Genomic DNA, 12,739 nt, shown 5'->3' with positions numbered 1-12,739 from the left:
ATTAAGCACCGAATTTAATTACTTTTATCATGGATGAAAATAGCTAAAAATGTGTTCGAGAGAGTAAAACGTAATTGATTCCTTCGGAGCAGGGGCAAACAAAATGTAGATTTTCCCCAAGGACAGTGTGTAGCTCCAGCACTTTAATTTAATTTCTGAAGTTGGGATTCGTTTTAAAATACTCCCCGTATTGAGTGTGGTAACTTTCCTCTATTCTGCTCATGATTAAAAGTCATAATGCCTAAACCTGCTTACAATTAAAACCATTAAAAAATCTATTTTAGAAAACAGATTATGGCCTAATTTAAAACGGGATGAACTGAACTAGGAAAAAGTAAAGATCGCCCCATTCCCGGGGGCTCCCTTGGCGAGTCGTCGAAACTAAATCCAATTTAACGCGGTCCAAACACAAAAGCTAGCTTTTCAATTGACTCCTCGTAAAAGCTTTCGTTCCTAGAATTGTCACTTTAACATGGGAGGAGAGGAATTCTAGAGTTGTCTACCAAACGATAGCATCCGACATAAATACTGTTTTGAGCATTATTTAAAACTCAAACACAGCCCCTAGACATTTAAATTCAACGTCTGCGGGAAAATATGGCATGAAACTTGTCGATTAAAATTAGTAATTGTCACCACTGTGCAGACTTTCCATATTTTAACATATTTATGTCAATGGTTTTTAGTAATTGATATTGTCTTAATTCCTTCCCATATACGTTTCTATGAATACCGTAAATTATCCCTTCCCAAACACCTAAAAAAAAAAATGATTTGTGCCCCCACTGAAATAATCAATTGAGAGTTGTGCTGAGTATGAAAAGTGTCTCTATGGATGCTCTTTTTAGCCTCGTAAACGTGAGTGGCCTTGGTACTTTAAATCAAAAGTAAAATAATTTTCTGGTTGGAAAATTTAAAAAAGTCAACATTTCACCCAAACATTTAAACAAAAATAGTTTGAGCCGCACTAAAACCATCAATTAGGTATTGAAGGTTGGCTATGAAAAGTACTTTTAGAGATGTTTTTTTAGTCTCCTAAGCTTCAATTACGTTAGTATTTTCAATAAAAATTTATAGAATTCTTTAGGTTACAAAAATCGAAGAATTAGATATTTTAAACGAGAACTTCGACAAAAATAACTTCTGACACTACTGAAATTGTTAACTTATCCTGAATATGAAAACTCCGATAAATCCACCTTTTGGACTCAAAAACGTAGTGTTGTCCGTATTTTCAATTCAATTTTCAGAATTATTTAGGGTCTTTAGGCCAAAAAAGAAAAAATTATTTTAACCAACTACCTAAACAAAAATAATGTACGAAGCCACTGGTATCGTTAACAGAGAGTCCATTCCGAGTACATAAAGTGCTCCTATCGGTGCCCTTTTTGGGTCTAAAATATTTCAGGGGTTTTGTCAGTTTCAATCAAATTTTATAGAATTTTTTTAGCTTACAAAGATAAAACATAAAATGTGGGAACCTGCAGATCTATTATGCTTATATGAACTTCTTTCTTAAATCATTCTGTATACAGAATGCAGGATGCCATAAAATGTAAAAGATACGAATCCAATTAAATGCTCAATACTTGGATTAAATAAGCTGAGTATAGTTTAGCCTGTTGAAGTACCGATAATTTCGAAAAAAATATATTTGAACGTTGAACTAGAAAAGCTTCGTTACTGAAATACTGGATGCTGTATACTAATGCAATTTTATATGCAGGGTGTTCGTCAACTTACACATAAACTCTTATTTTAAGAAAAACATTTTTTTTAAAAGTCCTCGAATGCGGCAAATACAATCCACTACATTATTCGCTCATTCTTCGTGAATATCTTCATTAGATATTTCCGAATTCATATATTGGAAGACGTGGTATCACCGAGGCCTCTAGACCTTAATCCACTAGAATTTTTTCTCTGGGGCCATCTTAAAAATGTAGTGTACAAAAGTAAACTAGACAGTATTGAATATCTGAAAAACGGGATAAGAATCCTGCGCAACAACATTGCACAGAAGATTTTACAAAGAGTTAAGCAGGCATTTACTGACTGTTTATGATACTGTTAAATTCAAAATGTTTTTAATTTGAATATTTTATAATTTAAATAAAGTAGTATATTTTCGAATTTTGAATTTAATTGTCTTGAAATGTTTGTTATATAACATACTAATAATTTTGTGTAGTTATAAAGTAGAAATGACGCACTTTCACATTTCGTGAAAAAAATCGAAGGTTGTTATTAAAAAATTGTCGATGACGTCATATTTTAAATACGGCTGACGTCACTGACACAAACAAAATGCCAAAGAAAGTACATTTAAAAAAAAGTGACTCATTTCAAGATTTTTTTTGAAAAATTTCTTTCTTCAGAAAAAGTGAATTTTTACGTGACTTTACGAACACCTTGTATATCATTTTTTAGTTTTTACCAACGAAAGGAGAGAGAATTATCTTGTTTAATACATGCAAAACAAGCTCCGCTCACAAGACACATAAACTAATTACTAATGGTTAATTGCGTTTTGTAATATTTGACAAAGGTAATTTTAAATGGAAATTGGATATATTCTATTACCAGAAGGATCTAAATTGCAAAAACGTCACATCGCTCTAACTAATATAGCCCAATTTATAACCAATAATTAATTTTGTTTAGTGAAACCTACAATTCAAGAGAGGGAATATAAGTACATTGACGAACACATTATTATAATGCTCTCTGATTATGATAATGAATATCGGAATAATAGATTGATCGGAGTGTCATACCAGTTGGTGTTATGCATACCTGTAGTCTGGTTTTAAATCAGTCAAAATCTGACCATCCAGAAGCCACTTAAATTGCGGCGGTGGAAACCCGGTGGCTGAACATTTCAGGGACACCTGAACTCCAGGTTGGACAGCCTGCTCTATAAAATAGTTTTGCATTTCTGGGACAGTGTCTGAAAAAAAAATCCTTTTATCTCAAAAAAAAAAAAAAAAATGAGAAGGCATTTTCAAGTTAATGAATTCATTTTAGGTTAACGTTAGTTTTCAAGTTTCCCAACCGCAAACCTGTTGATATTTAAAATCAATTATGCATGACTTGTTATTTAGGAAATGGGGTTAGTTAGTTAACGTAAAAGGTTTTGAGACCGTTTTTTTCCTTTAATAGAAACACTCCAAATGACCCTACAAATAAATATGTATGGGGGATTTTTTATCAGCCTGGATTTTTATTTTACCAGATAAAATATTAGGGTTCGGGGTGATGTCTAAGGACCCTTTAATCTTCTTTGTTTAAATAGGTTTTCAAATTATTTTAACTGAATTTTGTTCGGTTAAAACCTTTAACATGGCTAAATAAATAAAAACACGTTTGTGCTGAAACAATTTTAACCATAGCTTTGTAGTGCAGTAATCCACTAATAAATATTTATAATAAAGTTTCTGTGGAACAGCAAATTGTATAAACATCATGGTATTCCTATTTAATTCAAACAATGCCATAGAAGATTGTCTTCACCTAGCATCGGTGTTATTCGAGTATTAAATTATTTTATGAGAAAAGAGAGGAAACTTGGCCCACGTGATTTATTGTTGACGGAAGTTGGAACTCATTTCCGCTGGGGTTTTTCCCTCGACTGTCTGTTCGCGTTAAGTGCTGAATACAAGTCCATTTCTGTTATTAATTTTTTCCAGGCAAAGTGCGAAATAGATTTTAACCTCTCGAGTTTAAATTTTAGAAAATGGTAATTACAGACAAGATAGAACTTACCACCTAGTCTTAATTCAGCGCTGCCTTGTGCATTTTCTTTTTCGTTTTCTACCATACATTGGTACATGCCTTTATCGTGGCGTGTCACACCCGCTATTTGCAGCACCAAGGGGTCTAGTAATTTTAGTTTTTCGTTCCTATCAAAAGCGATTGGTAGCCCATTTTTCACCCATCGCACCCGGCCTATGGGTGTTCCTGACACGGTGCAGTTAAAAAGTGCATTTTCTCCGGAATTAATAACCTGAAATTCGACTTTATTAAATATTCGACTAAATGAAAACATACTTATTGCCAAGCGCCCAATTATTCGACTAAATTAGTAGGTATAATCCGGGAATAACACCGTCGCGACAAAATAAAAGGAAAAATGAGCTTTTCCGTTCCTCAATCAAGCGTCCCAAAGGGTGTCTTGTCATAGTCGGGCTGAAAATTACTTCATCCCAGAGTAGACAACCTTTTCGAATTAAATTTTGTTCCTGGACGGAAAATGCCGCAGTGTAACTAGTTTTTTAAACACAACTCGTTGTTTTGACTTTTTTAATATAAACATCCAATTAAAAAACATGATTGTCCCAGCTCCCTTTAATCCGATCCGAAAACTGGATATTACAGAATACAGGCCTGGTCGTTATGATTATACCAACAATGTACCACAGCCCTTTTCGAAGACAATATCTCGTTTCTCTTTCTGCACAATAAGGAGCAAAGCGCTGTTATGAAGATGATATAGCTAACACCAAAATAAAAACACTAAGTCGGTTCGTTTATGTCCCTTGAGATGGCTGAATATGCCATGAAATGAAAATTGTTTATCAAATTACGTGAAAACCTACCTTTGTATAAATACGCACTTACCTGCAACTGAGGCAATACATGAACACTAAGATGAGCTATTACGTTTAAATGAACGTCCAATCGCTGTTCACCAAAGGAATTGAACACTTTGCAAGTCCATCTTCCGGAGTCTTCAGGTGTTAATCTCTTTAGTAGCAAAATATCTTGGGATGGTTCCAATCTGGGCGAAGCAAGCACCGGCTGGAGGTAACCTTTTACATCTCGATACCACCTAGTTTATGAAAAAAATCTCTACTTCAAGGCAAAATCTCAAGATTTGCTTTGAGAAAATTATTTTAAAGATGTCCAAGTGAAAATATAAGCAACGTTCGTGAAGATATTATTACTTCACTCAAGCATCAGATTCTTGTGATTATCTTGGTTCGAAACATACATATAATAGAAAATAACGTTGAAAATCGAGTGATTGAAAATTGAACTGACAAAAGTATGGGAAGAATAGGAGGAGATTTACCATAATTATATGAGAAAAAATTCATATTGAACGTGGGTATACAAATGGTTAGCTTTCACATTTTCTGATATTTTGCATTCTGTAGCATCTAGAGTTTCTGAAATATTTAACTGAAATTGTGAATTCTTACGGTGTGCACAATTAAACGTCTCACATGATTATGAAAATCGATAGGATATTTTTCGTCGGATCATCATCACTACTATTTTTTATTTTCTGTTTAATTTAAAAATCTTAATTTTGTTAACATTCTAAAGGTACATTCTGCATTTAGCCACGTACCTCAAAAGCTTTAGGAATTATGAAGAACAAGTATATATAAATATGAAACTTCCAAACTTTTAATCCATCATTTTTTACGATAAGTAAAAAATAGTAAATTCGCCTGTTCTTTAGGTTACAAAAAATGGACAACTTCGACATTTCCATTGAATACTTAAATGAAAATAAATTGTGCCGTCACCGAAACTATCAACTGGAACTTGTTCTGAGTATAAAAAATGTTCCTATCGATGCGTTTTAGTCTCATAAACTCTAGTGGCGCCAGAATTTACAATAAAAATTTATAGAAGTAAATTATAAAATTGCAAAAAATCGACAGTTTTATCTGAACATCTAAATAAAAATAATTTGTGCCACCATTGAAACCGTCCACTGGAACTTATTCTGAATAGCAAGAGTTGCTCTCTAGATCCTTCTTTTAGCGTCACAATCTTCAGCGGTGTGACTATTTTCAATTAATATGTACGTAAGTCAGAAACTTATGTAACGCCACTGAAATACACACTATGTATTTCAGTGGCGGAGAAACATAATTTGTTCTCCATTGAAATTGTCAACTGAGACATGTAGCGAGTATATAAGTTTGGTCTAAAATATTCCAGGAGCGTTGGCAATTTCAGTTAAATTCTATTTGATTGATTGAAACAACGGCTTACTTCTGAATTTGCGATGGGATTAAGCACTCAATTTTCATGGAATTTAAAAAACAGGTATCATTGAGACGAGATTTTGAAAGTCTTTAAAAGATAGATTAATACCTCCATTTGATAAATGATAAATTTGAGAAGGTGAAAATATTCGCAAATGTTTTCCCCTTGAATGGAAACTGGGGCAGATAATCTCCATTTAAAAGAAAAAATACCTTCACACAACCTTGTTTTGTTTTCGCTGGGACATTGTATAAGTATTTTTTTAATTGCAAAACACTTTCAATTTCTATTCCAATATGTAATTTTTTATGAATTTAAAACTTCGCGTGAAAAGTGATTTTTGAACGTGTTTCGCACTATATTTTTTGTGACTTGTGTGAAAAGTGCATTTGAGGATGTCTGTGAAATAAAAGTGTGATTTTTTTTTGTCAAGATATACCTAAACATAAAATACCTCAATAATTACCCAAAATTCGGAGGCGGGTTTCCTTGTGCAGTACAAGTTAAATGAATATCAGTCTCTTTATAGGCATCGAATGATGATGATGTAGGGTTTAAACGTGGAGGGACGTTTCTCGTCGACTCTACAATAGTACATTAAAACTTGGTTTATATAGAACAGTTCTTTTGCTCATATTCTGCAGACATTCAGCTATTAGCATGACGTAAATATTTCATTTTTCATCCTCTAAATAAAGGAACACATTTAAAAACGCCTCAAAAAGTTAACGAACAGGCTCTTGAAAACATTTTAGGAGGTTGCTCTTCTTTGTATTGTAACGAAAACAAGCCTGAGACAGGGAAAATTTAAGCAGTGTTTTTTTTTTACGTTAAAGCAGAAAGTTTGAATATAATAAGGCTAGCGGTATTTGTGATTCAGTTTGAAATTTATGTTTTTGGAGCTTACCAATGACAGTGAGTCTGGCGGCTTGAGATCTCTTCCTTTCCTGGGTTAAGGCGTGAATGGTCAGGCAAGAGTAAGTGGGTAAGCTATCATCATGTCTAACGGACCTAATTAAAAGCTCGCCGGTTCCGTAAGTTACAACAATTCTACCACCTAAAAAACGAATCGAACTATACAGGATAAACTATTTTAACGAGCGATGACTTAATTGTGATTTGGTATGATTTATAAATTTTATTTTTCCACTAATAAACGCTAGGTTGTGCAAAAAAATCTCAAGAAAATTTGAAATTTTTGTTTATTTTATCTAGTCATCAATATTCTTAATTAGTTTAGACGTTTGCTCTTAAATGAAACCTAATATTATTATTTATTCCTTTTTGGATCTAGACTGGCGGGATACATAAATCTAATACATCCTTTTAAGAGAGCACTTTAGAAGAAGTTGTAATAAAGTTTCCTTCTAAAATTGTACATGTAGACGAAAGCGAACTATCAATTTCTAAAACGCTTTGCATAATCTCTTAGGACCCAAGCTTTAATTAGGACACGTTTTGCGAGAAAATATGTTTTATTGTATTAATTCAGACTACAAAGACAACATAGAATTGAAAACAAACCAATACTTTTTTTTTAAAACAGCGTATCATTGATGATACTTTGAGACTTAACAGAGCAGAGAATTTAATATTAGAATTTATTGACAAAATAAAGCAAAACAGTTTCTTTCCTCTGCACAACATAAATAAGCTTCAAAGAAAGAACATTTTTCAAAGGTAAATTTTTTACACTCACTGTATCTACATTTTGATCTTGATTTCTGTTTATGTTTCATAAAAGCTGGCATATAATAACTGCTTTATCTGGATAATATGCTGTTTAGCAGCGATCGAACTTTTCGTTGTTTGCGAGGTGGTCCGTCTTCGTTTGAAATTTCTGATTCAGAAAGAACCCGTTTATTTGAAAAAAAAGCCAGCGATTTGACCAGCTGCAATTTGAAATCTAGATGGTCTATAAACATTTTTGTGATAACAGTTGTCGATATATCATATTCTTGATATTCCACCAGCTAGTAAAATTTAAAAAAAAATGGAAAATAGTCTTAATGGTCCATTTGTTGGTTCTTGCACGCATTTAATGTTTCCCTATCATCTAGTTTAGGAAATGTAGTTCACCCATGTTGGCATTGTACGCAGTTACTGTAGTAGGCTATTGGACAGTGATATAATTTAGTATCAGTCTTTAACCATATAGTACATGTACTTTCTGTTTCCACATTAAATTTTTAACTTGTAAAATGTCCAGGTCTTAGGTCAAATCATTTAAAATTGTGAGATGGGCCCTGTCCTAATTTCTTTAGCTCATTTTTTTTTTAAAAAGAACTGTATTTTTAAAAATTCAGTCGGCCATTGTTGTACCACCTAAGGAAATCTATCTGGCAAATAGAGCATTAATTAAAAAAATTTATATAAAATATCTGTATATGTAGGTAAACAGAAACTTCTATCAACAACGTATTAGAAAGCTTCTAAACCATTTAACCGCCTACATCTATTTTTTCAAGTGTTGAAGCAAAATCTCGTTTCAGAGATGTTCCTTTTTCTTCAAAGAGACCAGAAATTAAATGAAATACCTCGTGGGATGGTAGTCACAAAGTTTATTAAATCCACTTGGTAAGGTTTTTCTCGAACATATTGGCTCATGTGTAGTTTTCCTGAAAAAAATGATTGGTACTTTGGTTTCTCGTGCTCAAAACATCAAAATCCTTATTAATCCGTACACGCTCATCAACATGGAAACACCAAAAAAAAAAGTTTTTATATCCTTTGAAGAAGTTTCAAGGGAGCAGCTTCTTGTATAACTTCACGCATATTTTTAAAAAGGGCAGATTTTTTCCAAGGTAATTTTTTAAATATACATATTTTCTAAAGTACACATCTGGTAGAGCAAGTTCCCATAAAATTTAACTCCTCAGGATTAAAGTTGTATTTCTTCGGCGTGAATACACGATTTCTTGTTGAACTATTTTCTAGATAATACGCTAATGGTTCATTATTCAATGGAAAGTGGTTACTCTCATCTTCATCTTCTCTCGTGTCATTTTGGCAAAAAAAGAACACAATCTGCATCATTAACTTCAAAAAGTTGGTCAGTATCTCAACTGTTAGAATCCAAATTTGGCGTGGTTCCTTCTGCGTTAAATGTTTTAATACGAAGATTTATTCTCTTAAAAGCGTTGAAATCCTAAAGACCTAACGTATCTCCGGAGATATATTCACAAATATCCCATTCCAGATAAAGCTTCGCTTTTGTCGACAAGCTACAAGATGTTATTCATTGACCAGTGTTAAACCACTACTTTCTAGGTCAAATGATAATAAAAAGCTTATTAATGTAGGGTTGTCTAACTAAGCTGCAGTTACAGTTGGCTGTGGGTCTACTCTTGTATTATAGATAGGGATTACTTTTAAGTTTGATAGATGTTAGATAATAGCTATTATTTTTAAGAATGATATACTCCTGAGGTACTACCTTGGTAGGCATTAGTTGGAACAGGGGAATTTCCCATGCTATATTTTGTCGGCATTGGAATTCCCTGCAATAGATTTTGTCGGCCCTATAGTTGCAGTTCCAATTCTCGGTTAAGGCGTCACGGTTTAATGTGGCGGTTAGTGCAAATGGCACCCTAGCCAGGGTACGCCCATGGTCCATCACCATACGCTTTAATATTTAAGGATTTGCAGGGCATGTACAGGCTCTCTTTTCTTCTGGGTTTGGTAGGTCGTTGGCGACTCAGAAGCCGCATCCTCACTCGCAAATTCATAAGGCATTTTGTCCTCCGCTTTGTTCACTTTGTATTAATAAACGCACATTTATAACCCTTTTCCTGACCTGTGATTCCATTCAATAGATATAAAGACCTATATCCTATATCTACAAAAGTACCAAACCCGATACCACATTAATTACTTGGTTTTGACTTTGAAGTTATCTTAAGGGATAGATGTGGCGCTGCGACGCGCATAGGTTCCAACGCGTAACAATTTTGTACCACACGTATCATCCATGACACCTGGAACCTGAAGAGGGGAAGGGGGAAATGGAACAAGAAAAAATCTGGACAAAATAGCAAAGAAAAGCTTTGTACATTTAAATTCGGGCACTTTTAAAAAATTAAATATTGAATAACAAGACGAGAATTTATGCATCCCTTCTTGATGAAAATACGCAAAAAACACTCCCTGAGATAATGGCATACAATGACCTTCAAATAAAGAGGTTCTTCAATAATTTATAACTTGCCGCACTGTTTCGCTTTCCTTTTACAATTCAAATCTTAAAATTCGGTTCACATTTTATGGAACGAGCAAGGAACACAATCCCTGGAGAAATGCATTCGGCAGATTTACCCGGAATATATTATATGGAGAAATATTTGTTTCCGCTCTTATCCCATGTATGAAATCTTTAATTTCGATATGGATCCACAAGACTCTTTTCATGAGTCCCGAAGAGAGCTTTGACTTATTTTAGGCAATCCTTTAGCGGTCGATTGCGAATATCTTCGAAATGCAGAGTTTAATGCGACCCAACCATACAGAATAGCTGCACAATAAATTCTTCGGTAAACAACGGCTTTATTAATTGTTTCCCGTATTTGCCAAGTCTGTTTGACCTATTGTCATGCGAGATGGGCTCGTAACAATTGAAAATTAACTGAGCAGCGATCGATTTGCATTTATTCCGGCAAAAAAGGCTGTAAATCACAGGGTACTTTGTTATGATTATTACTGCTACTATGGTGAACTTTTTATGATGTTGTGGGAGGTTCGTATCAATTTTGATTGAACTTACCCATGTTGGGACCGGGTAAAAGGATACTCTCGTCCCTCGACCACGACGTAACCGTAACATGTTCCTTGACTACAGGAGGAATGACGCAGGTTAATACTGCGGTATTCCCGGCTATCACGTGAGAGTGATAAACGTTTACTTCATATTGTTCGCTCACCACTGAAACAATACAGAGACATTAAAGAACCTATAGCGACGTAATAAACGTCACGTTCATGCCTGCCTTAAGTGTAAATAAATGAAGCGACAACAACTTTGAGACTCCTTTTGCTTTGATAAACCGAAGTGTCATAAGAGGTTTCGCCTTGCAATCTACTGGGAAAATACCGTGAGCACTATATGGCCCCTCATTTTTAATTGGTTCTAAATAGTTAATGAAGGAGAAATGAAGTATACAAGCCCGACGTGTTTATGGAGCCGAGGGATGAAGAAGTTTTGCCCATTTGGCATCGGGGCCTCGATTGGTCCGCAGCAGCGTATGAAAGTCAACAATTTTAGCTATTTTGTTAGAATTAGTGGCGATATTTTTTATGGTTTGCGACCCACTGGCATCACCGAGGGAAATTAAAACAACACAGCTTTATTATTATTCATTCGCAATTGCAGCTCCTAGCGGTTTCACTAGGATGCTTCGGCACGGGGCTTTTAATCGCATAAACAGGGTGTCTGTTATGTTCTAAAATTTAGAGCACAACGTAATAAACAAATTAACGGAATTTAATCACGTTTTGATAAAATAGATTCTTAGCGATGAACCACTTTTCATTTACAAACGTACATTTTGAATTCAAATCACAATTCTTTCGCCGACCTCGTGTCACCAAATTAGGAATCGAACGATCAGCTAAAACAAATCAGGGAAAAGCTTTTGCATGTTCTTTATTAATTTCACTTCTCATAATCTCCAGGTATGTGTATAAAACTGACGGATGGTTAATGTCTTTTCATGTTTTTCCATTTTACTGATGGAAAGCTAATTATTAGAAATATGAAATCGACAGTGATGGAATATACTATTATAGAATATGTAACGTCAATCAAAGTCCCCCATGTTTGGACAAACCATGAATTTTAGACAATACGTTAAGGCACTACATGAGCTTTGTTAATTCAGACACAATATGTAAACATGCAATTCCCATCAAGATAATTAGATGGTTTCGGATTGCCTTACGAGTGGAAAGCTTTTTGCCCTGTTATCCCGCCACTAGGACACACGCTCTAGTAGGTATTAACAAGGGTGATTTTTTATAAAATAACCCTTTAGTTGACTTTTAATGTGGAAAAGCACCATATACCGCTTTTAGAATTAGAACTCGAAAGAAGAATTAAAGCAAAAAAAAATCGAAATTATTTTTCGATATACAGAGTGTATTTTTTTATCGAATACCTAATATAGTAGTAGCATATTGCTTGTGAAATTTTGCATCTGGGGATATAATTGCCTTTTCATCTTTTATACTTTTGTCAAATTTATTAGACTGCGAAGGCTCTCCAGACCGGACAAAATACCACTGGAAATATTCTCTGGACATATAAACCGTGGCCGACTCAAATTATTTCTTAAGGTTTCGTTCACAACTGCGAGGGGCATTATCAAACGTGATGGGGTAATAAAATAATTTTCGATGTCTTTCGATGTTAACTGACCGAAATAAGCACGGAGAACTATCGATTGCACTATTACCAACACTCGATAGTTTTGATTATCGATGTTTTTTCCGCTTTATTTTCCTGCGTCTCTCGCTCCTTCTTTTTCTTTTTGTAACACCATTGTACATTTTACCCATTACTTCTTTCCTTCTCTCTCTAAAACTTTATTATATAAAGACCTAGATCTTCTATTAGTAGATTTATATTTCTCTATTCCTAATTCAAATAATATTTCGGCTGTAGTTACAGATTAAAAATGGGAAAATTTTTTAATAGAAATGTCAGTCATAAATGTATGAGTTTTGTAAAGTTTAAAGTTTC

The 12,739-nt window shown here is 34.1% G+C and overlaps 1 protein-coding gene across 4 annotated transcripts in view; it reads right to left on the bottom strand.

Annotated features, from left to right (window-relative positions):
• Nucleotides 1-12,739, bottom strand: part of Dscam3 (Down syndrome cell adhesion molecule 3) — a 76,428-nt gene that overhangs the window by 31,561 nt on the left and 32,128 nt on the right. For all 4 annotated transcript variants that reach the window (XM_066391282.1, XM_066391283.1, XM_066391284.1 and 1 more), the window contains exons 5-10: nucleotides 10,766-10,924; nucleotides 6,914-7,063; nucleotides 6,473-6,590; nucleotides 4,621-4,831; nucleotides 3,766-4,006; nucleotides 2,797-2,950 (exon numbers count right to left, since the gene is read on the bottom strand). In XM_066391282.1, the coding sequence (XP_066247379.1) occupies nucleotides 2,797-2,950; nucleotides 3,766-4,006; nucleotides 4,621-4,831; nucleotides 6,473-6,590; nucleotides 6,914-7,063; nucleotides 10,766-10,924 (1,033 nt within the window). The remainder of the gene's footprint in view (nucleotides 1-2,796; nucleotides 2,951-3,765; nucleotides 4,007-4,620; nucleotides 4,832-6,472; nucleotides 6,591-6,913; nucleotides 7,064-10,765; nucleotides 10,925-12,739) is intronic.

Source organism: Euwallacea similis, chromosome 6, assembly GCF_039881205.1.
Source record: "Euwallacea similis isolate ESF13 chromosome 6, ESF131.1, whole genome shotgun sequence".
Classification (NCBI taxonomy): Eukaryota; Metazoa; Arthropoda; class Insecta; order Coleoptera; family Curculionidae; genus Euwallacea; species Euwallacea similis.
The sequence above is the reverse complement of the archived record's forward strand: the minus strand, read 5'-3'. Positions and strand labels throughout refer to the sequence as shown.